This window comes from Dermochelys coriacea, chromosome 3 (assembly GCF_009764565.3).
Source record: "Dermochelys coriacea isolate rDerCor1 chromosome 3, rDerCor1.pri.v4, whole genome shotgun sequence".
Lineage (NCBI taxonomy): Eukaryota > Metazoa > Chordata > Testudines > Dermochelyidae > Dermochelys > Dermochelys coriacea.
Genome location: NC_050070.1, coordinates 160,242,577 through 160,266,524, shown reverse-complemented (window position 1 = coordinate 160,266,524; position 23,948 = coordinate 160,242,577). Strand labels below are relative to the sequence as shown.

At 43.6% G+C, this 23,948-nt stretch overlaps 1 protein-coding gene and 1 long non-coding RNA gene across 23 annotated transcripts in view; one reads left to right on the top strand and one right to left on the bottom strand.

The window, feature by feature from the left end:
• Positions 1-23,948, bottom strand: part of ENAH (ENAH actin regulator) — a 145,627-nt gene that overhangs the window by 87,721 nt on the left and 33,958 nt on the right. For all 22 annotated transcript variants that reach the window (XM_038394810.2, XM_038394813.2, XM_038394814.2 and 19 more), the window contains exon 2: positions 16,565-16,730. In XM_038394810.2, the coding sequence (XP_038250738.1) occupies positions 16,565-16,730 (166 nt within the window). The remainder of the gene's footprint in view (positions 1-16,564; positions 16,731-23,948) is intronic.
• LOC122459490 lies at positions 1,565-22,195 on the top strand. Its single transcript, XR_006280214.1, has 3 exons — positions 1,565-1,846; positions 7,208-7,215; positions 22,162-22,195. It is a non-coding gene; the product is annotated as an uncharacterized LOC122459490 (long non-coding RNA).

Genomic DNA, 23,948 nt, shown 5'->3' with positions numbered 1-23,948 from the left:
AGGCTTTAGGGCTAAAAGTCACTGTGTAGACATTTGGGCTTAGGCTGGAGCCCGAGGTCTGGGATCCTTCTGTGACACTGCACCCCATATTCTTCACACTGATATTATATGATTATGACGTAACTAATATATTTTATGCAAGATGGGTCGTGTGAGATGTAACTAAAAAGGTTATGATTTACTGAATATGATTATCCTATTTGTATGCATGTACCATTTTTGTATCTGCAATTATAAATATTGACCATTAATCTGTATTTCAAAATGTAGTTACACCTGGGTAATGCCCACTAGACAAGCTGTTTTCAGTCTAGATAGTGGGTGGGAAAGGGCCTATTCAGGGCACTGGGCCATTAGGCAAAAACAATAGGCCTTAGGAGATGCTTATCTCCCACCTGGTGAGCCATCCAGTGAACACTCCAAACAGCCTAAGAGTCAGGGCTGATGTAACTCTACAACATAGGTAGGCAAACTTTTTGGCCTGAGCGCCACATCTGGGAATAGAAATTGTATGGCGGGCCATGAATGCTCACAAAATTGCAGTTGGGGGGCAGGAGGAAGAGTGAGGGCTCCGGCTGGGGGTGCAGGCTCTGGGGTGGGGCTGGGGATGAGGAGTTTGGGGTGTAGGAGGGTGCGCCAGGCTTGGACTGAGGGGTTCAGAGGGCAGGAGGGGGATCAGGGCTGGGGCAGGAGCACAGGGAGAGCCTCAGGAGTGCAGGCTCCAGGTGGTGCTTACCTCAAGCGGCTCCCGGAAGCAGCAGCATGTCCCCCCTCCAGCTCTTACGTCGAGGCATGATGGCCAGGCGGCGCTGCGCATTGCCCTGTCTGCAGGCACCACTCCCACAGCTCCCATTGGCTGCAGTTCCCAGCTAATAGGCACTGCAGGGGTGGTGCTTGGGGCAGGTGCAACATGTAGAGCAGAGCCCCCTGGCTGCCTCTACATGTAGGAGCCGGAGAGGGATATGCCACTGCTTCAACAAGCCACATGGAAAGGCCCTTGACCCTGCTCCCTGGCTGGAGCACTGAAGTGGGGCAAGCCCAAGACCCTGCTCCCCAGTAGGAGCTAAAGGGCCGGATTAAAATGGCTGGCAGGCCGGATCTGGGCCCTGGGCTGTAGTTTGCCCTCCCCTGCTCTACAAGGTCATGTGATGAGACCACATGTCTCTAGACTCCATCTTGGGATGTCAAGAATTTTCCACTGACTGGTCTGGGAACCAAGCTTTGAAACAAAGGGTTCCCACCCCATGCAAAAGCTATATAAGGCGGCGAGTGACATCATTTGGGGTTCTTTGTTCCTCACAAGATAACTCCTAGAAATACCCGAGGAAAAAAGACTGAACTGGGGGAAGTGCTGGGTACAGGCTAAAGGGATTTTTAGCCTGAGAATGAAACACCGGGTGATTCCAAGCTGTAAAGCAAGTGCAGCTCCCCACTTAAGAATCTGCAGCCTGCTTATATCATCTCTTTGGATATGAACAGCAGATTCTCACCTGATCTATTTAGTATACAGTAACTCCTCCCTTAAAGTCATCCCAGTTAACTCTGTCTCAGCTGATCAATTAGAGAACACACTCGTTTAAAGTTGTGCAATGCTCCCTTATGTTGTTTGGCAGCCACCTGCTTTGTCCATTGCTTGCAGAAAGAACAGCCCTTTGGAGCTAGCTGGCGGGGGCTTGGACTGGCTGCCCCCCCCCCCCATCAGCTCCCTGCTCCCTTAAGTTCCCTGTGCAGCAGCTGCCCAGCAGGCTGTCAATTACCGGGCAGTTCAGCTGTGCCTCCCCCTACTGCCCTGTGCTGCTCCTGCCCTCTGCCTTGGAGCTGCTGCCGGGAGCTTTCTGCTTGCTGTGTGGGGCTGGTCAGAGAGCCTGCTTGTAACTGCAGCTGGGTGTCCCCCTACATGTATGTATGCTAATGAAAGTGCAGGTTGGAGGGAGAGGGAGCCCAGGCTGGTGGGTCACAGGGCTCAGTGGTACCCCAGTTCCAGGTGGCACCCCGGGGGAACCCATCACACCTCCATCCTCAAAGGGTCCAGGAGCGCAGGCTCCAGTCCAAGCCTGAACATTAACACAGCGATTTTTCTGCCCTGGAGTCTGAGCCCTGCGAGCCCAAGTCAGCTGACCCAAGATAGCCATAGGGTTATTTTAATCCCTGTGTCGATATAGCCTCAGATTCCACAGTGAGTTTATGGGGCTGGCAGTGTGAAACAAAATCTTTACATGTAAACCGATCGGAGTTGATCTGAAAGCCATTAACACCAAATATATGTACCTGTGTGATACCAAAGTCATTTTACAGAGTAGAACTGCATTATTAGATCATTTTATGGGCTCCGACCATAAAGTTTTATATGCAAACGTGGTAAGAGATTTCCAGAATAGAAGACTTTAAAAAAAAAATCTATTCTAACTTTACCTATTTGAGAAAACATGGATCTTATTCTGCTTCTATTACATGAGCTTAACATCAGTAGCTATATCTATAGCACACCAGTTTAAGTAAAACTGCATTTTGTCCATATTTCTTTAATTGAAATTCCATAGTATAAATCTGCATTAATTTACAGGTAAGGTAGTTATACTCAAGTTCTTGCACTTAGTAAGTTTACTGCTGTTAAAGCTAAACCTTGAGAAGTATGGAAGTGATCAGTTAAGGTAACGTTTTATTATTGTTGTAGTTTATGCATTTGATTAATATTGATGTGAAAGTTCACCAGAAACATTCTCATAACCACATTAGCTCTAATTCACAAAATGTATAGTACCAGTGAATTTTCAATATAGGTATCACTACACACTTTTCATGGGACACGATATTCATGGATTAGTGACAAGTATGTTAACCGTTTTCATACATACACCTCTACCTCGATATAACACGAATTTGGATATAACACAATAAAGCAGCACTCTGGGGGGTGGGTCTGCACACTCCAGTGGATCAGTGCATCAGTGTGTCTGGCTCTGATGCTGTTCCGAGTGGTGTGTTAAAGGTGCCAGGCCGGAGCCGAGGGGTTGAATAAGGGGCAGAGGGTCTTGGGGGGCGGTCAGGGGACAGAAAGCAGGGGGGTTGGGTAGGGGGTGGGGTCCGGGGACAAGGAGCAGGGGGGCTTAGATAGGGAGTGGGGTCTCTGGAGGGGTGGTCAGGGGACAAGGAGGGGGACAAGGAGCGGGGGTGGGGGTACTGCATACACCATGTTAGATCTAACAAAAAATGATTTGCTGACTATTAATAACGAAAATGCTCGAGGCCAAGCAAGTTCGATATAACGTGGTTTCACCTATAATGCATTACAAAATTTTGGCTCCCGAGGACCATGTTATATTGGGGTAAAGGTGTACCTTGAGAATCAAACAACATAATTGGAATGTATAATGTAAATGCCGACGTTAATACTAAGTAAATCATTAACTTTAAGAGCAACAGAATGTTGCCTTAAGAAAAGGAGTACTTGTGGCACCTTAGAGACTAACAAATTTATTAGAGCATAAGCTTTCGTGAGCTACAGCTCACTTCATCGGATGCATTTGGTCACGAAAGCTTATGCTCTAATAAATTTGTTAGTCTCTAAGGTGCCACAAGTACTCCTTTTCTTTTTGCGAATACAGACTAACACGGCTGCTACTCTGAAACCTGTCACAATGTTGTCTTAGTTTATCATGTGCATACATTAAAATTCAGTATTTTTTTTTGTTTTTGAAATAGTTCCTAGGTATTTTCTATAAAGGTTATACTATTCACTAGCAACCTTACCTAAGCTGACATTTCTATAAATGAAAATTTATAATAGCCAACACTTCCAAACAAAGAATTTATAATCCAATAGCAGGATTTTTTTGAAGTTACAGGAGACTGAACAAAAGGCACCTGTCAAGATCAGAAACATGACTGACCATTATACCATCAGTAATTGTCATTTTATATTGACAAGTGGGAGTATTTTAAAGTCAAAGTAAATTTGTCAAGTATGCCTTAAGATACATTATTTTATCATATATTAAAGTTCCCAAACACAGCCATTTATCATCCAGTTTTAGAATGCACACCAAAGACACTATCAATTTTTGCCATAGGTTTATGAGAATTAATTTGCATGGTCAGTAGTGAAATATCTGAAAAAAGTCCCATTAGTTATAAAAAAATATTGATATATAAAATTAGAGATGGAACATGAGAAAAAATGACCTTTCTAGTACTACTTTTAATATTTCAGTCAAATGCCTTTAGTCAGGACAAACCATTTTAAGTTACAGAAGTTCACAATTAAACCAGTATTGCCCCCACAATATACACATCCAGATAAGTAATCAGGTAATTATACAAAGATCTTTATAAAATATATCAAGATCAACCTAAAACTAAGTTTCAAAACAATCTGCATAACAAAAACAGAATACATCAAGCACTGAATTTCATTAGTGATTTTTCTTAACAAGGCTTCATGGCTAACATAGCAACATCTCAGATATTAACATTCTACAAATACATTAGAAGCAAGAGGAAGACCAAGGACAGGGTAGGCCCATTACTCAATGAGGGGGGTGAAATAATAGAAAATGTGGAAATGCAGAGATGCTTAATGACTTCTTTGTTTCGATTTTCACGAAGAAGGTTGGTGGTGTTTGGACATCTAACATAGTGAATGTCTGTGAAAATGCCCTTTTTTCTGGAAAAGGGCAAATACAGTGCCAATCTATAAAAAGGGAAATAAGACAACCTATGAAATTACAGACCCATCAGCTTAACTTCTATACCCGGAAAGATAATGGAGCAAATAATTAAGCAACCAATTTGAAAACATCTAGAAGATAAGGTGATAAGTGACAGTCAGCATGAACAAATAGCGTCAAACCAACCTGATAGCTTTCGACAGGGTAAAAAGAAAAGCAGTACTTGTGGCACCTTAGAGACTAACAAATTTATTAGAGCATAAGCTTCTGTGAGATGCATCCGATGAAGTGAGCTGTAACTCACGAAAGCTTATGCTCAAATAAATTTGTTAGTCTCTAAGGTGCCACAAGTACTCCTTTTCTTTTTGCGAATACATACTAACACGGCTGCTACTCTGAAATTTGACAGGGTAACAAGCCTTGTGGATATGGGGGAAGTGGTAGACATGGTATAGCTTGACTTTAGTAAAGTTTTCAATACTGTCTTGCATGACCTTCTCATAAACAAACTAGGGAAATGCAACGTAGATGGAGCTACTCTAAGGTGGGTGCAAAACTGGTTGGAAAACCTTTCCCAGAGAGAAGTTATCAGTGGTTCACAGTCATGGTGGAAGGGCATAAGTGGGGTCCCGCAGGGATCAGTTCTGGGTTTGGTTCTGTTCAATACCTTCAATTATTTAGATCACCGGTTCTCAAACTGTGGGTCGTGACCCCAAAATGGGTTACAACACCGTTTTAATGGGGTTGCTAGGACTGCTGTTAGACTTGCTGATGTTCAGAGCTGAAGCCAAAGCCTGAGCCCCACCGCCTAGGACCAAAGTTGAAGGCTGAGGCGCTTCAGCCCTGCGTGGCGGGGCTCAGGTTACAGGTCCCCTACCTGGGGCTGCAGCCCTTGAGCTTCAGCTTGGCCCTCCCCCCCCCCCCCCCCAGGAGAGCTCAGACTTCAGTCTGCCCTCCAGAGGTCGTGTAGTAATTTTTGTTTTCAGAAGGGGGTCGCGGTGCAATGAAGTTTGAGAACCCCTGATTTAGATAATGGCACAGAGAGTACACATGAAGTTTGCGGACGATACCAAGCTAGGAGGGTTGCAAGTACTTTGGAGGATAGTATTAAAATTAAAAATGATCTGGACAAACTGGAGAAATGGTCTGAAGTAAATAGGATGAAATTCGGTAATGACAACTGTAAAATACTCCATTTAGGAAGGAACAATCAGTTGCACACATACAAAATGAGAAATGACTGTCTAGGAAGGAGTACTGCAGAAAGGGATCTGCGGGTCATAGTGGACCACAAGGTAAATATAAGTCAACAGTGTAACTCTGTTGCAAAAAAAGCAAACATCTTTTTGGGATGTATTAGCAGGAGTGTTATAAACAAGACACGAGAAGTAGTTCTTCTGCTCTACTCCGCGCTGATTACTCAACTGGAGTATTGTGTCCAGTTCTAGGCACATTTCTGGAAAGATGTGGACAAATTAGAGAAAGTCCAGAGAAGAGCAACAAAAATGATTAAAGGTCTAAAAAAACCTGACCTATGAGGGAAGATTGAAAAAAATTGGGTTTATTTAGTCTGGAATAGAGAAGACTGAAAGGGGACATAAGTTTTCAAGTACATAAAAGATTGTTACAAGGAGGAGGGAGAAAAGTGTTAATTTCTGAGGATAGGAGCAATGAGCTTAAATTGCAGCAAGGGAGGTTTAGGTTGGACATTAGGAAAAACTTCCTCTCAGGGTGGTTAAGTACTGGAATAAATTGCCTAGGGAGGTTGTGGAATCTCCATCATTGGAGATTTTTAAGAGCAGATTAGACAAATACCAGTCAGGAATGGTCTAGAGAAATACTTAGTCCTGCCATCAGTGCAAGGGACCGGGCTAGATGACGTCTAGAGGTCCCGTCCAGTCCTATGATTTAAAATAAGTTTAGTCAGTTAACGGCAATCTCAGAGTCATCTGTAATTCTACCAGTTGAGTTAGATCTACACCAAAATAATTTCACAAATCACAACATGACAGGAACTAGTATATCAGCATGCACATTTTGCTTCAAGGAAGACTGTCAACCCTAAATACCATATTATTTCACACCTTAAATTTAGTTCGGCTTCAGAGAAAGATAATCCAATTAATATTTCTGTATTTTTCTTTTAAATGAAGATTTGTCAAGCTTTGACATCACAAATAAAATGCCTTGCCCTTACAGTGGAATCATTTTAACACTAGAGAGATTAACATCTACTCATTCTTTGTAGAAAAAACAAAAAAACAATGAGTTTTGTTACTTTTGCTTCTCACTACATTCACTCTCATGGACAACTGGATGTTGACGAGATACCCAATACAAGAGTACTACTTTCACATCACCCTCAATAGCATGGGTGCCCAAACTTTTCCTCTCAGCCCCCCATCAGTAATGGAATGTGTCCGCAGCCCCTTGGGCCAAAAGCCGAGCTGCGGCCAGAGTTGGGAACAGATCTGTGGCTGGGAGCAAAGCTGCAGCTGTGGCCAGGAGCAGCACCAGAGTGGAGCTGGGATCAGAGAAAGGCTGGGTGGTGTGGGGATTGGCCTGGGCCCTGCAGTAACTCCCCCCAAAAAGTGTTCCTGCACACCCCCTTATAAGGCACAGCCCACAGTTTTTGCAACCCAGCATCATTTTCAAAACCACTGTTAACCAGCATGGAGGGATCACTTCTGCATGTCATGATCCTGACAGTTACTAATACATAGAGTCTGCTGCACATGTATTTGAGATCATGCACCCAAGTGATGGTTGCTTTGGAGGCTAGCTGTCACACTGTCAAGCTGATCTGGCTAAAAGAGAAGGAGGATGTCAAGCTGCTACTTGTGGATGGTCCTTTCCTGGAGCAGTTTCACTTACTGCAGAGCAGTTTCTGGACTTGGGAAATGAGCAGTAACTAGTAGGAAAAGAAAGTGATGGAATCCTGGGGATGACCAGCAGAATTTCAGTGACAAAGGCCATTTTCCTAGAGATCTGCAGGGAGCTCACCCCAAATCTACAGCAACAGAACAACATAAATGCTCCTCTAAACATGGAAAAATATTTGGGCATTCCCATCTGGAAGCTCAACAACCTGACTGCTTCCAGTCAGTGACTAACCAATTTGGTGCGTTAGGTTGACTGTTGGAGCTGTTGTCATATAGGTGTCACACCAAAAAGAAGGTGCTGATTGAGTGAGCCAACAATGCTCAGAACCACTAACCATCACACAACAGAACCATCAGAGGCTCGTTCACCTGCACATCTACCAATGTGATATATGCCATCATGTGCCAGCAATGCCCCTCTGCCATGTACATTGGTCAAACTGGACAGTCTCTACTTAAAGAATAAATGGACACAAATCAGATGTCAAGAATTATAGTATTCAAAAACCAGTTGGAGAATACTTCAATCTCTCTGGTCACTCGATTACAGACCTAAAAGTTGCAATTCTTCTACAAAGATAACTTCAAAAACAGACTCCAACGAGAAACTGCTGAATTGGAATTAATTTGCAAACTGGATACAATTAACTTAGGCTTGAATAGAGACTGAGAGTGGATAGGTCATTACACAAAGTAAAACTATTTCCCCATGTTTATTCCCCCCCTCTTCCACCCCCCACTGTTCCTCAGACGTTCTTGTCAACTGCTGGAAATGGCCCAATTTGATTATCACTACAAAAGGCTTCCCCCCTCCCCCCACCACTCTCCTGCTGGTAATAGCTCACCTTAAGTGACAGGTTTCAGAGTAGCAGCCGTGTTAGTCTGTATTCGCAAAAAGAAAAGGAGTACTTGTGGCACCTTAGAGACTAACAAATTTGAGTATAAGCTTTCGTGAGCTACAGCTCACTTCATCGGATGCTCACGAAAGCTTATGCTCAAATAAATTTGTTAGTCTCCAAGGTGCCACAAATACGCCTTTTCTTTTTGCAAATATAGACTAACACGGCTGCTACTCTGAAAAATGTTCAGGATGTTATAGATGGATTTGCATGCTTGGGATTCCCAAATTGTACTGAGGACATTGACGAAACCATTTTTGCACCCTGCATCAGGCCTCAAGATTTATAAACAAAAAGGGTTATTGCTCCAAGGCCTGTGATCATTGTGGCATGTTCAACAATATTTATGTTGGGTACTCTGGAAAGGTCCATGATGGAAGGATCTTTTGAAACTCCCATCTGTTTTCCCTAATGAAAAAGTGAACTTCTTCTAACAAGATCACTATGGACATTAATGGTGTTGTGATTCCCTGTGTTATTCTGAGAGACCCAAGTTACTCTCTGCTTCTGTGGCTTACCAAGTCTTTTCCTGAACTTGGATAGGAAAAAGGACCTGTTCTTCTATACCTTGAGTAGCTTCAAGATGATAGCGGAACATACATTTGGAGGGCTGACAGGGAAATGGGGATGTCTAGTAAGATTCGAGGCTGCTGAGCAATATCTGCCCTATGTTACAACTGCTTGTTATATTTTGCACATCTATGAGAACAAACAGAGCCCCACTGATATGTGGGAGGTAGAGGTGAAGAGACATTCAGAGTGCTATGAGCCTTCCTCTGCAAACTGCAGCAAATCACCAAAGTCCACATTGTCAGGTATGCCTTGTGCTCTCTGCTAAAGGGCTGAAAATGCTGAAATGATATTACATTTTGCTTTCTTGCAGGGTTTCATTGCATTGTGTGTCAGCTGTAGTCTTTTGTGGCTCAACTGTTTTATAAAAGCTTCGGGCAACAGTCTACTGAAAGTTCATTTGTTACATTTAAGGGATGTGTAATTTTTTCAGAAAAGCTCAAAGTTGTCATTAAAAACTTTAATAAATATTAGATAGTGTAAACAATAAAGTCATTAACTGAACAACTCTGTGCGAACTTTAACCATAGTCACACAAACCACAAAAATTAAACAGTGTAAACTTTGGAATAATGAAAACATGTGAAACACATTCTTAAAAGTACTGAGTGCACACATTTGTGTTGCACTTTTCACAAACATGTGAAGGTGCGGGATTTCTGCCTGTTGTCTTTCCCTGAGGTGTAGAATGACAAGGGAAGATGTCATCATTTGTGGTAGTCCACATGAAGGTGCAGTCCCAGATTTAGCTGTTTTCTCTGTCTGAGTGGGGAGGGAAGTGCCTCCGACTGGAATTTTGGAAAGCATACTGCTGCTCCCAAATAAGCTCTGTTGCCAAGGACTGCAGAACACGGCTGAGATGTGATTATGGCTGTAGGAGGTAACATTGCATTAACATGTTCTCCAACTAAGCTGTGTGCTTCTGCATTAGTTCAGGGAGCTGTTTCCGCAGGTCCCTGTCTTTTTCTATGGCTTTCCCTTTCAGCTCTGTCTTTCTCCTTCTCCACGAGGAGAACTCCCCTCCAGTCGTATGTCTTCTCGCTCCTCTCATGTGTAGGAGACAAGAGGTCAAACATTTCATCCTTGTCTTCCTTTTCTTGATACAGAGATTTGCCAGGCTTTCGGTAGTAGACAACATTTCTGTCCTTGGGGGTTTTGGGGCGTCAGGTGCAGAAGCTGGGCAACTGAGAAATAGAACAAGCAGACACTGTACAAATTCCAGTTTCCATGCCAATAATGAAAAAAAATCTCAGTTTTGGAAGGCCATTCCTATAGCCTCTTCCTAGACTGGGATGGGCTTGAAAATGGTAAGATGTTTTCCATGTTACTTCCCCTTTGCATATGGATCCTGTTCTTATTATGGGTTGCTGGTGTGGTGAGTGGCAGGGGTAAAGGGCTTGTTCTTGGGGTGTCCGTGGGCAATGGGGTACTTGCTTTGGAGGATATTAACCTGATACAAGTCACCGTGCAATGTTCATGCCAGAACAGAATGGTTTCTTTGCCTTAAATTCTGTTTTGTCTCAACCTATAGACATTTACAAAGTGCACTAAAAAAAAAAAATAAAGAGTTCAGCAGTAATTGTTAAGAATGGAAGGGGTTAGCAATGCTGGCAGTCTGATTACATCTAGCCGAGTGCCTTATAATTTCTATGCCTTTTAGATGCCTCATTTTGGGAAGTATACCTCACAAAATGCTATGTATAGCTGAAAGTTCAGGCCATCGTTCAAAGCACTTTTCATATTACCTTATTTTTATTACATGTGGTTCTGTAATTTATGCCTCTTTATTTAAACCCACCACAGTGCCAATAGCTTGAATGGGATGGGAGGTGTGACGCCACGGCAGTCAACTGAGAGGACGTGGGAAAAGGGACGAGAAATAGGGGTTGGGAGTGAGTGCCAGCCCTGCTGGGGCTCATGGATTATTAAAATATAGGGGTCAACAATCAGCTATTGAGTCAGACTCCCCTCCCCAAATTGTGAGGAAACATATGACCTCTTCATGACACCATGAGGATACATGAGGCATGGCTGCTGTAGCAGTGCTAAAATAATGAGAAAGGTATGTGGCTCCAGGAGTGTGTAATTGCAAGTGGGGTGATCCTGGTTGCAACATTTAAATGGGGATGTAACATTTGATCTGTATGACTCCAGAGCATTACAGGGCACACAGGCAAACAGAAAAGTAGATTCTGGTGTGATGCCTTGTAGTATGGGATAGCAGTCGTACTGTCAACTTGGTTCAAAATACAGCTGCATTCACATGAACTTATCACACTAACTCATTCCAAAACTAACTAAACCAACCCACTTTCAAAGTAGGTTATCCAATTTGCAGTTATTGGCTGGTTTATTTGAAAGAAGAATTGCATCATGTGGACCCAGGATATTTTAATTTGAAAAACAAAAGTTAGTGCAAAAAAGCTTCTTGGTGTAGATATGCCCTAAGCATACACGTGCAAAGTAAGGCACCAAGGCTACTGTAATTAAGTTTTAGTTGTACTTAATATGTATTCTCCTCCAAACTTTTAAATCTTAGTTGCATAACTGGACTGCTGTCTATATAAAAGTAAATTACATAAAAATCAAATTGAAATGAGGTTCACTTTTAAAGTGAAAAGCATCTCTCCCCATTCCCCGACACACATGCCTGGTAATATTGGTATTTTAGATTGCTACACTATGCTATCCACCTCTCAAACACCAGTCAAAAGGATGGCAACCCCTCTCAAAGCCAGGCCCCTTTTTGCAATTGAAAAAACAGTGCCTAGCAAAGATTGTCCTAGTACACATTCAGTGAGTAAGATATTCCCTTCTATTTTACTTCCACACCCAGATAAATAGCTTCTTTAAAAAAAAAAAAAGTCGGCGCAGCAATTTTCAAACTTTATTAAAAAGAATGAGGCGTACTTGTGGCACCTTAGAGACTAAAATTTACTTGGGCATAAGCTTTCGTGGGCTAAAGCCCACTTTGTCAGATGCATGCAGTGGAAAATACAGTAGAAAGGTGTGCGCGCGCGCGCGCAGAACATGAAAAAATGGGTGTTGCCATACCAACTCTAACTAGATCAATTAATTAAGGTGGGCTATTATCAGCAGGAGAAAAAAATCTTGTGATAATCAGGATGGCCCATTTCAAACAGTTGACAAGAAGGTGTGAGTAACACTAGAGGAAAAATGAGCATGGGGAAAGAGTTTTTATTTTGTGTAATGATCCATCCACTCCCAGTCTTTATTTAAGCCTAATTTAATGGTGTCCAGTTTGCAAATTAATTCCAATTCAGCAGTTTCTCACTGAAGTCTGTTTTTGAAGGGTATTTTTTGTGAAGAATTGTGACTTTTAGGTCTGTAATTGAGTGACCAGGGAGGTTGAAGTGTTCTCTGACTGATTTTGGAATGTTATAATTCTTGACGTCTGATTTGTGTCCATTTATTCTTTTGCATAAAGACTGTTCAGTTTGGCCAACGTACATGGCAGAGGGGCATTACTGGCACGTGATGGCATATATCACATTGGTAGATGTACAAGTGAACGAGCCTCTGATGGTGTGGCTGATGTGATTCGGTCCATGATGGTGTCCCTTGAATAAATATGTGGACAGAGTTGGCAATGAGCTTTGTTGCAAGGATAGGTTCCTGGGTTAGGTTTTTTGTTGCGTGGTGTGTGGTTGCTGGTGAGCATTTGCTTCAGTTTGAGGGACTGTCTGTAAGTGAGGACTGGTCTGTCTCCCAAGATCTACGAGAGTGAGGGATCGCCCTTCAGGATAGGTTGCAGATCCTTGATGATTCGCCGGAGAGGTTTTAGTGGGGGGGTAGGGGGGGCTGAAGGTGCCGGCTAGTGGCTTTCTGTTACTTTCTTTCTTGGGCCTGTCTTGTAGTAGGTGACTTCTGGGTACTCTTCTGGCTCTGTCAATCTGTTTCTTCACTTCAGCAGGTGGGTATTGTAGTTTTAAGAATGCTTGAGAGAGATCTTTTGGTGTGTGTCTTTGTCTGAGGGATTGGAGCAAATGCAGCTGTATCGTAGATCTTGACTGTAGACAATGCGTCGTGTGGTGTGGTCTGGATGAAAGCTGGAGGCATATAGGTAAGTATAGCGGTCAGTAGGTTTCCGGTATAGGGTGGTTATGTGACCATTGCTTATTTGCACCGTAGTGTCAGGGAAGTGGATCTCTTGTGTGGACTGGTCCAGGCTGAGATTGATGGTAGGATGAAAATGGTTGAAATCATGGTGGACTTCCTCAAGGGCTTCTTTTCCATGGGTCCAGATGATGAAGATGTCATCAATGTAGCGCAAGTAGAGTAGGGGCGTTAGGGGACAAGAGTGAGGAAGCGCTGTTCTAAGTCAGCCATAAAAATGTTGGCATACTGTGGGGCCATGTTGATACGCATAGCAGTGCCGTTTACTTGAAGGTATACATTGTCCCCAAATGTGAAATAGTTGTAGGTGAGGACAATCACGAAGTTCAGCCACCAGGTTTGCCGTGACATTATCGGGGATACTGTTCCCGACTGCTTGTAGTCCATCTTTGTGTGGAATGTTGGTGTAGAGGGCTTCTACATCCATAGTGGCCAGGATGGTGTTTTCTGGAACATCACCAATGGATTGTAGTTTCCTCAGAAAGTCAGTGGTGTCTCGAAGATAGATGGGAGTGCTGGTAGCGTAGGGCCTGAGGAGAGAGAGTCTACACAGCCAGACAATCCTGCTGTCAGGGTGCCACTGCCTGAGATGATGGGGTATCCAGGATTTCCAGGTTTATGGATCTTGGGTAGCAGACAGAATACCCCTTGTCGGGGTTCATGGGGTGTGTCTGTGTCGATTTGTTCCTGTGCTTTTTCAGGGAGTTTCTTGAGCAAATGGTTTCTTTTATGACAGTTCTGTGGTGACCTGGAATCCTACTTTCTACGTCTCTGACTCAAGGAATATTTCTAACACACCTCTAAACAGCACAGTAACCCACAGAAGCCTTCTTACCAACACTACAAAAAGGAGGATTCTGCGTGTACCCCTCCTGAAAGTTGAAACGTACTGGACTTGTACATAGAGTGCTTCCGCCGACGTGCCCAGGCTGAAATTGTGAAAAAGCAGCATCACTTGCCCCATAACCTCAGCTGTGCAGAACACAATGCCATCCACAGCCTCAGGAACAACTCTGACAATCAAAAAGGCTGACAAAGGAGGTGCTGTCGTCATCATAAATAGGTCGAAATATAAACAACAGGCTGCTAGGCAGCTCTCTAACACCACATTCTACATGCCATTACCCTCTGATCCCACTGTGGGTTACCATAAAAACCTACACCATTTGCTCAAGAAACTCCCTGCACCCTGAGCTGTTTTCAAACTTTTGAAGCTGGGCCCACCACCTTTGAGTTATATTTTTTGGTTGTGCCTTCCTCCCCGGACAGGCTGGGTGACCTGCTGAGGTAAGTCGGGGGTGGAGGTGGCACTCGCTCCCTGAGCACCGCTGGCCTCTGCCCACTCAAAATAGAAGTCAAACTACACCTATGCCCGAGCGTCTGGCACCCCAAGCCCACAGCCCCAAGTTATGGGGAGGCTCAGAAAGAAAAAGGTTAAGAATCCCTGCTCTAAAGTCATCTGGAAGGGACAAGGGACCCGCTACTGCCTCTTCTGGTGAGATGATGATGGCACCACTGGCGGAGGACTGGGGCACTCTTCCGCACTGGGGAAGATTCCATTGGTGTCGGCAACTGCTCCTCTGTCCCTATGTCAGAGCCCATGCCTTGTTCTGAACTCTGTGTCAGTGGTGTGGGGGGGGGGGGGGTAACTTCTCCAAGGCCACCAGAGAGGAGTGATGCAAATATGGCACTGGTATCATTGGAAGGTCCCACAGATTCCAAAAGGGCTATTGAGCTGGCCAGTGGCCCTGCTGCCACACATCTGCTGCTGGCGCAGCGTTGGCCTCCAGAACCCAAGGGGATTGCTGTTTATGTGGTGAAGGGCTGAACTCTTGATCCAACTCAATCAAGTCTCCCCATAGCTTTCAGAGTAACAGCCGTGTTAGTCTGTATTCACAAAAAGAAAAGGAGTACTTGTGGCACCTTAGAGACCAACAAATTTGAGCATAAGCTTTCATGAGCTAGAGCTCACTTCATCTTCTCAGTGACCATCTCAGGTGTCTGCAGCTGAAGTCAGGGATGGAAGACCAGTGCCTAACAGGTAGTAACCAATGACTCTCCGGAGAGCGGTGCTGGATTGATGGGGACCAGTGATGTGAAGGTGAAGAGTGGTCCCGTACAGGTGACAACTGGCACGCCAAAGGTCATTTGGGGGAAGGAGACTTGCGCCAAGGTGTTGGGGAGGAAGGCTGGTACTGGGAATACAGAGTTCAGTGCCTCGAGGCTGGCAATCCGCACCGCAACGGTGGGGATTGCAAACATGGAGCCAGCGACCCGAGCTGTATGGCCACCGACTATGGTTGCAGAGCTGGGGATCAAGGTCGCGGAGTAAAGGAACAGTGCCTCTGCTCTGGAGACCAGGAATACACCTTTGCCCTTTGAGGCGGGCCCACAGCTAGCTTGCCCTTGGATTGGGGATGCAGCATAGGCAGTGCTGGAAGGGCCAAAAGGTCCCCAGGTGTCGAAGGCACTAACAAGTGCCGAGGTCCCCTGCTGCTCCCAGGAGTCAGAAGTGGATCCCTGCGTGGGCTTAATAGTCCAGTCAGAGAGATACCCCCTTGCAGCTCTGGGGTGAGTGGACCTGATAACTTTCCCTTCTGTGCTCAGTGCCACAGAGCAGCTGCGCTGTTTCTTCTGGCTCTTCCTCCTCACCTCTTCCATTATCTGTGGGGGCACCCAAAGGCTCTGCCCATGGTCAATTGCTCTTCTGAATTTACAACTTGTCATCTGGCAATCTCATCAGCTCACAAACTTCCTCTATCATCACTATGCTGAAGACTTTAATGCTCCATTTTTTATGGATAGAAAAAGTAACAAAAAATGGGGGGGATGGGGGGTGGGAAAGAGTTCAGAGAAGAGGGTACTGTTGTAGTTGAGTCTGGATATAATGAGGTTCTGAATGACAGATCTGGCTTTTAGGATGGCTATAAAAGGTTGGAGCTGCCAAGTGGGAAGAAGTGTAGCATTTGATTATGGCACTGATATGTAGGGCAAAGGAAAGGGAGTGCAGTCAAAAATAATCCCCCAGGATTGAGAGCCTGTAACTTGAAGGATGATGGTGTTGACAGTGAGAGAAGAAGGGAAATAGAGCAGGTCTAGGAAGAAAAGTTCTGTTTTAGCGATATTACAGCTTAAACAGTTTATGTGAATTAAGTTGGCTTGCACATAAATTGCTTCATGTTGTTCTCCTTCCCTGAACCTGTCCACTTGTTTGTCCTTACAGCAATGACCACACTTTCCTCGAATGTTTGGAAAATGCCCAATATGTCCTGGACGATATCATAAGCTAAATTTGTATTTTTATTATTTTGGATAGTCCCATTACTTTACTGAACAGAGATTTCTTACATGGAATAAGTACAATAGTTAAAACTAAGTTCCCATTGAAAATTATAAGAGGTTCACTTACCTGATGATCTTGAATCTTCCTGCCCACTACTCTAAACGTATTGTTTCCTGTGTGATGATATATATGAACTCTACTGAATCCAGTCGACCCACCAGCTGGTACCCATTTCTTATTGGTATCATCGTAGACCATAACTGCAGCTCGTGCTTGGCAGATACTCTGTTCACTATTAAGACAAGAAAACAAATATTTAAGGTTAAAAAGTAAAAGCAGAGTTAAGGCAAATGAAAGCGCTACATATAAACAAAACACACAAAAATTACTGGTTTCAGAGTAGCAGCCGTGTTAGTCTGTATTCGCAAAAAGAAAAGGAGTACTTGTGGCACCTTAGAGACTATTTATTCTTTTATGTAGAGACTGTCCAGTTTGACCAATGTACATGGCAGAGGGGCAGCAATGGTCAAACTGGACAGTCTCTACATAAAAGAATAAATGGACACAAATCAGACGTGAAGAATTATAACATTCAAAAACCAGTCGGAGAACACTTCAATCTCTCCGGTCACACGATTACAGACCTGAGAGTTTCTATCCTTCAACAAAAAAATTTCAAAAACAGACTCCAATGAGAGACTGCTGAAGTGAATTAATTTGCAAACTGGATACAATTAACTTAGGCTTGAATAGAGACTGGGAGTGGATGGGTCATTACACAAAGTAAAACTATTTCCCCATGTTTATTCCCCCCCTACACCCCCCACTATTCCTCAGACGTTCTTGTCAACTGCTGGAAATGGCCCACCTTGATCATCACTACAAAAGGTCCCGTCCCGTCCCCCGCTGGTAATGGCTCACCTTAAGTGATCACTCTGGTTACAGTGTGTATGGTAACACCCATTGTTTCATGTTCTCTATGTATATAAATCTCCCCAGTGTATTTTCCATTGAATGCATCCGATGAAGTGAGCTGTAGCTCACGAAAGCTTATGCTCAAATAAATTTGTTAGTCTCTAAGATGCCACAAGTACTCCTTTTCTTTTTACAAAAATTATTGGGCAAGTTAAGGTAACCTGACAGGAATTTTACCTTCCATCAATGTAGAATTGCTAGCACCATAGTACAGCAATTGTTTCACTTACAGTGTATCATTCTGAAGTAGAGTTCTGCTCACAAAAGGTATGAACAAAAAGAACTGTATTAATGGTAAAGATGGACCAATATAATTAGTTAAAAAAATATAATTTAGTAAAAAAAAGGGAAGCATCAGAGTAGGGGGTCGGCTTATGAACGGGTATAGAGAGGGAGAGGTAGGACACAGTCTCTCCGCTTCTGGCCATGCTGCTCTCCTCCCAGTCTCTGAAGCAGCTGCAGCTCCAGGGCTGGCAGACTGTGGCCGCGCCGCCCAGCCTGCCATAGCAGCCTGCCAGAACTAAGCCGCCCAGCCTGCCAGAGCCGTGCCGTCCAGAGCAGGCTGCGGCCATGCCAGAGACATCCTCCCCTGACCCTCTCCAGATAAGGTGGGAAGGGATGGGGAGAGCATGGGGGTCCTGGGCTAAGGGTGGAGTTATGGGAGGGGTCACGGGTTACTCCCCGACCTCCAGCTTCTCCCCCCCCCCAAAATTTCCCCACCAGTTGCTGTCCTGGCCCCTCAGGTAAGCAGCTGGCGCACCAGGACACTTTGTTTACTTAGGTTTACCTCCATCAAAGTAAACAAACCATCTCGGACCGCCAGCGGCTTATCCTGATGGCCCAAGAGCCAAAGTTTGCCAACCCCTGAATTATAGGGTCGGCTTATGAACGGGTCAAACATTTTCCATTTTTACTTATCCATCTTGGGGGAGAGGGGGTGGTCAGCTTATAAAGGAACTGGTTTATGATAGAGTAGATACGATACTTTCCATGCCTTTCCAGGTTGCCTCCACAGCACAATGCAGTGAGTTTTACATTACCAGCAAAGTACATACTAGAGTGGCACTTACTCAGCTACTTTCCAACAGATGTAGAGTGAGGGGCTGCAAAGGGGCAAAAAAGCTTTAATTTGCTAAAGTGATGAATGCCAACATATTCTAGTAGTTAAAGCCACTGTTTTAATGTTAATGTTTAATGCAGTGAAAATTAAACAATCGGTTTCAGCAATTTGAGAAATGTAGGTGTAAGCATTTAAAAGTAAGTATGCATAATCTCTACTAAATACAACCATGTATTGACAGAAAGATACAAAAATGAAAATCCAGTATTGGCATATCAAGCTATTTTGTTATCAAAAATGGCTGGCACTGGCAATCAACCCGAAAAAGAAATTATTTCTCCCACTTCCCAAAAGGTTGAAACTGCTCTGTTATACATTCAACTGGAGAGTAGTTACTTCTTTTGCTTTATAATTCTGGCTTTCTGACACATACAAGAGCAAGAAAAATACAAGCTTTGTCAGAATTGTTCTTTGATGGTCATGGATTGTTAATGGATATGTTACTGTCTACAAACATGAATGCAAAAGTAACAATAACCGGCCAACTATTTTTAACAAGCAAGCATGCATCAACTGCTATAGTTTGGCCACCCCTGCAGTTAATTAAGTTGCTATAAAAATCACATGTAGGACATCTGAATAGCACAGCATTAGAACACTCATTTGTAGCCAGTATTTACTACTTACATCGACCAGGTATTAATTACCTTTTTAAAACTTAAATTCTAAAGCCTAGTTGGAACTGGTCTCAATATATTAAGGTCTCCAACCAAAGTGAAATAAAAAAGGAGAGTTGGATACATAGCAGGTGAATGCTATTATCAGAGTCATTTCTGGTTTATATCCTTTAGTCTTCATTCTACTGTGGGATTCAATATAGTCACATCTCTCTGTTAAGCTCAGTTAGAACTTCACTTCTGTGAAGTACATCATACCCTTCCTTTAAAGGATCAGTAGTAAACCAATGCCACAGTATGATGGGAAGCATACTCCCGGAGGAATTCTGTGCCAAAAATTAAAAATTCTGCATTCAATATTTTAAAATTCTGCATGTTTCTGCAGAAACACCACAACGTAATCCCACCAGTTTCAGGTTTCAGAGTAGCAGCCGTGTTAGTCTGTATCCGCAAAAAGAAAAGGAGTACTTGTGGCACCTTAGAGACTAACAAATGTACCGGAGCATAAGCTTTTGTGAGCTTTTTTCCCCCCACGAAAGATTATGCTCAAATAAATTTGTTAATCTCTAAGGTGCCACAAGTACTCCTTTTCTTTCCACCAGTTTCAATTATTTTGGTAATTTATTTCAAAATGCTTGTCAACAAGTATGTCTGTAACAAAACAAAAAAAGATTCAGGAAATGTTTGACAAAGATTCCTTACTAGTTATATTAATAAAGAATTTTGAGTAATAAAATACAGAAACATATTTCCCTTCAGAAGCAGTGCAAAGGCTTGGGGAAGTCAGGGGTAACGGAGAAGCTGAGGGAGAGGGAAGTAATTGCTGGGAAGAAGGCTGGAAGCAAACCTGAAGTGTTGTTGGGTGTGGAGGATTGTTAGGGAGCCTCTCCCATGAAGGCCCTGGATGCCCTCTAGCCTCTCCCATTCAGTCAGGCACATCTCCCCCCATGTCCCTCCTCCCTTCATCCCCAAATGTCCCTGCACCCCTACTCAGCCACCATTCCTCTCTCATCCCCATGTGTCCCTGAACCCCCACTCCCATTCAGACCCTGGCTTAAAGCTGTCACCCCACTAGCTCTTGTGCCTCCCCCCAAGTCCGTTTCCCCACCTACTAGCGCTTCTGAACCACAGTCTATGTGACTTCCCAACAGCCCTGTATGCCCCACTCTGTCCCCCCACCCTATATCTATATCCTATATCCCAGGCTTCCTCACCTGGCCCCATGGGCAGAGAACTGAGGAATGCAGCCCATTGCCCCTTCCCTATCCATGGCGGACTGTTCCTCCAGTGAACAAAACTGAGAAAGTTTCACCAAGGATCTACTCTCCACTAGGGTTTGCTATGTGAAGTCAATTGTACTTGCTCTTTTAAGTTATTGAGTTGATTTTGAAAATCCCATCTTTAGGTACCTAAACATGGGCTCAGGCACCAAACTTTAGGCTCCTATTTTGAAAGCTGTCTTGTACGTATAAAAAAAATGTTCACAAAATTGTTAGACTATTGAAACTAACTTTCTATTGTCAACACTGAAGAAATACAGTTTTAAAATAACAAATTTTACATTACTGAAAGAAAAGATTAAAAATACAATTTTAGCTCTTAGTGCTGGAGACACTTATGTACATGCTTGTTAAGCATGAGCAGTCTCACTGAAGTCAGTAAGTCATTAGGACTATTCATTTGAGTAACGTACCTGTTGATGTGTTTACCATATCAGGGCCTTAATTTCCATTTTTGTGGTTTTGCCTTTAACAATTTTTACAAAATTCAAATAAAGTACTCTTCCCAACAGTGGAATTTAAAGACAGCATTTATAATTTAGTTCCTTACAAATTTTAATCTTAACTTGTAATAGCACAAATTTTCAAGCTTAAAACAATTGTTTAGATTGCTCCTGCTCTGGATCTGGTGTTGTGTGGTTGGGTAAGGGTACCCCTTCAAGAAACAAAAAGGTGTAACCTATACCTTAAATTTTAACAAACAATTTCTGGATTCTCTCCCTTTTCCGAGAGCTGGGAAACCCAAATCTGCTCTAGAACCTGCTTAAATCTAAAGTTGCATCTCATCTACGGACAAGTTGTACTGTAAGATCTAAGCTGAAAGCCTTAAGAGGGAGTTGCATGCCAAAGAAATTTCCCTAAAATAAATCCATTCAGTTTTTTGTGTTTTATAATTTGTTTTTTTCTGTGGATTAAAAGACAAACTTGATGCAAATAAAATAAGAGCTTGTCCCATTGCAGCCCATCTGTTCTTCCTCTGATTTTCCAGTTTTAGTGGCAACCATTTCCAAAGCAACAGGCAAATATCAAACAGGTGTAAGATTTCCTTGCAGGACAAAGAGAAGAAAGTTTTTACTCAAATAAGTATCCTGATGTCAGAGATAACTGACAATTCCATATAATAAAATATTAACCATCATCCTAAAACTTCAGGACTTGATGAAATTGAGCACAGCTGGTCAAAGTATATTTCATACTAAATAAACTCAAATCAAAATGGAATCGTTAATTCACATTTTAGCTTGTGTTCCATTCCCCTTGCTAATATTAACCTTGGTAAATGTCTAGTCAGCATTGCTTTATTTAATTGAAGACTGAAGCAAAATAAGCATTAAACCACCTGAGCCTTCTTGGTGTCATCCATTATTAGCTCTCCTTCCGCACTAAGTAAAGTGACTCCTCACTTAAGTCATCATGGTTAATGGTGTTTTGTTGCTGATCAATTAGAGAACATGCTCGTTTAAAGTTGCACAATGCTCCCTTGTAACATCATTTGGCAGCCGCCTGCTTTGTCCACTGCTTGCAGGAAGAGCAGCCTGTTGGAGCTAGCTGGTGAGGGCTTGGAACCAGGGTAGATCGGCAGCCCTTGTCCCCTTAAGTTCCCTGTGCTGCAGCCGCCCAGCAGCCTATCAATTGCCAGCAGTTCAGCTGTCCATCCCCCCACTGCCATGTACTGGTTCTGCCCTCTGCCTTGGAGCTGCTCCCTGGAGCCTCCTGCTTGCTGTGCAGCAGGGGGAAGAGGGGCTAATGTGAGGGTGTCCCCCTCCCCCCACTTCTGCCCCCCACTTCCCCCCCCTCCCATGGAATTGGGGTAAGAGGAAAATAACAGGGCTCAGGATGGAGGGAACTTCCTGGCAGCAGCTTCTTCTCAACTTGCTGATCTACTTAAAAAGGCAGTGTACTTAGAGTGGGGTCAGCATACTTAAAGGGGCAATGCGCATCTCTCTCACACACACGGTGTCTCTGTCTGCTATGCTGCCTCTCCTCCCTCCATTCGTGCTGCCTTGTAATGTGTGAGGCTACACTAACAACAATGGGTTAACCTTTGAGGGCTCAGCTGATTGCTAGTTCATTTAGCAGTAACAACAAGGAGTCCAGTGGCATCTTAAAGTTTAACAGATTTATTTGAGCATGAGTAAAAAACCACTTCTTCAGATGCATTTAGCAGTAAGGCATTCCCTGGGAAATATCCCACCCTCTGACTTCACCACCTCAACCAAGCTTCACAATCACCGCTGTGTACCAGCATTCAATTGTTTTTATATATAAAAGACACACACACACACACACACACACACGTCTTTTGTCTGGTGAAAAAAAAACTTCCCTGGAACCTAACCCCCCCCCCATTTAAATTAATCCTTATGGGGAAATTGGATTCGCTTAACATTGTTTCACAAAGTCGCATTTTTCAGAAACAGAACTACAACGTTAAGTGAGGAGTGGACCTACACTTTACTTACTTTCTCTTCTTCCTATTGTATTTATAAGGCCTTTCTGATTTTATCCCCTACATGCCCAGGTTGTTCTTTTGTACTCATCCTTAAACTGTCCATGTTTTTGCTTTTTGTAGGATTCCTTTTTTTGACTTTCAGGACATGGAGGAAATCCTGATGGATAGGGCCCTACCAAATTCAGGGTCCATTTTAATCAATTTAACAGCCAGGGGGCTTTTAAATTGGTCAATTTCACATCTTCAACTGTTTACATATGAAATTTCACAGTGTTGTAATCATGGGGGGTCCCGACCTAAAGTGTACCCAGAAGTGGGTCTGATCTCCCCCTCCTCCCCGAGCTGCCATGCAAGGGAAGGACAAGTCATGTCTCTCTCTCCAGCCCAGCAGGGACACTCAGCTAGGAGCTCCCTGACTGGGGCGCTTCCAGGAGCGGGGGGATATCAGACCTACCTCCACAAGTTTCCTCCAGCTGCAGCAACCTCCAGTGCTGGACAGGGAGCTTCCTGAAGGAGGAGCAGGCACTCTGAAGTGGGTCAGATCTCCCCAAGAACAAGAGTGACCATGCAGGGGTAGGACAAATTCTTTCCCTCTCAAGCCCAGCTGGGACTTGCAGCTAGGAGACCCCTGACTGGGGCACTCCCAGCAGCAAGGGGGAGATCAGATTTCAGGGGGAAAGGCTTATTTCAAGGTCCAGGACACATTTTTCACAGCTGTGAAATTGGTAGGGCCCTCCTGATGGAGCCATAGTGACCCCTTAATAGTCTTTCTACCTTTCCTTCATATCAAGGTAGGTTGCTCTTATGCTTTTAATATTGCCTGTTTCAGAAACTGTCTGCTCTCCTGAATCCTCTTTTCCCCTTAGATTTTCTTCCTATGGGACCTTACCCATGAGATTTCGAAGTCTGTTAAAGTCTGCTTTTTTGACGTTTATGGGTTTGGACTGGACCGAGAAAGTTGTAAGCACCCCTGTTGGTCACAATAATTCACTGTCATTATAAAAGACAAAAGCATCTTTCAGAGTAGCAGCTGTGTTAGTCTGTATCCTCAAAAAGAAAAGGAGTA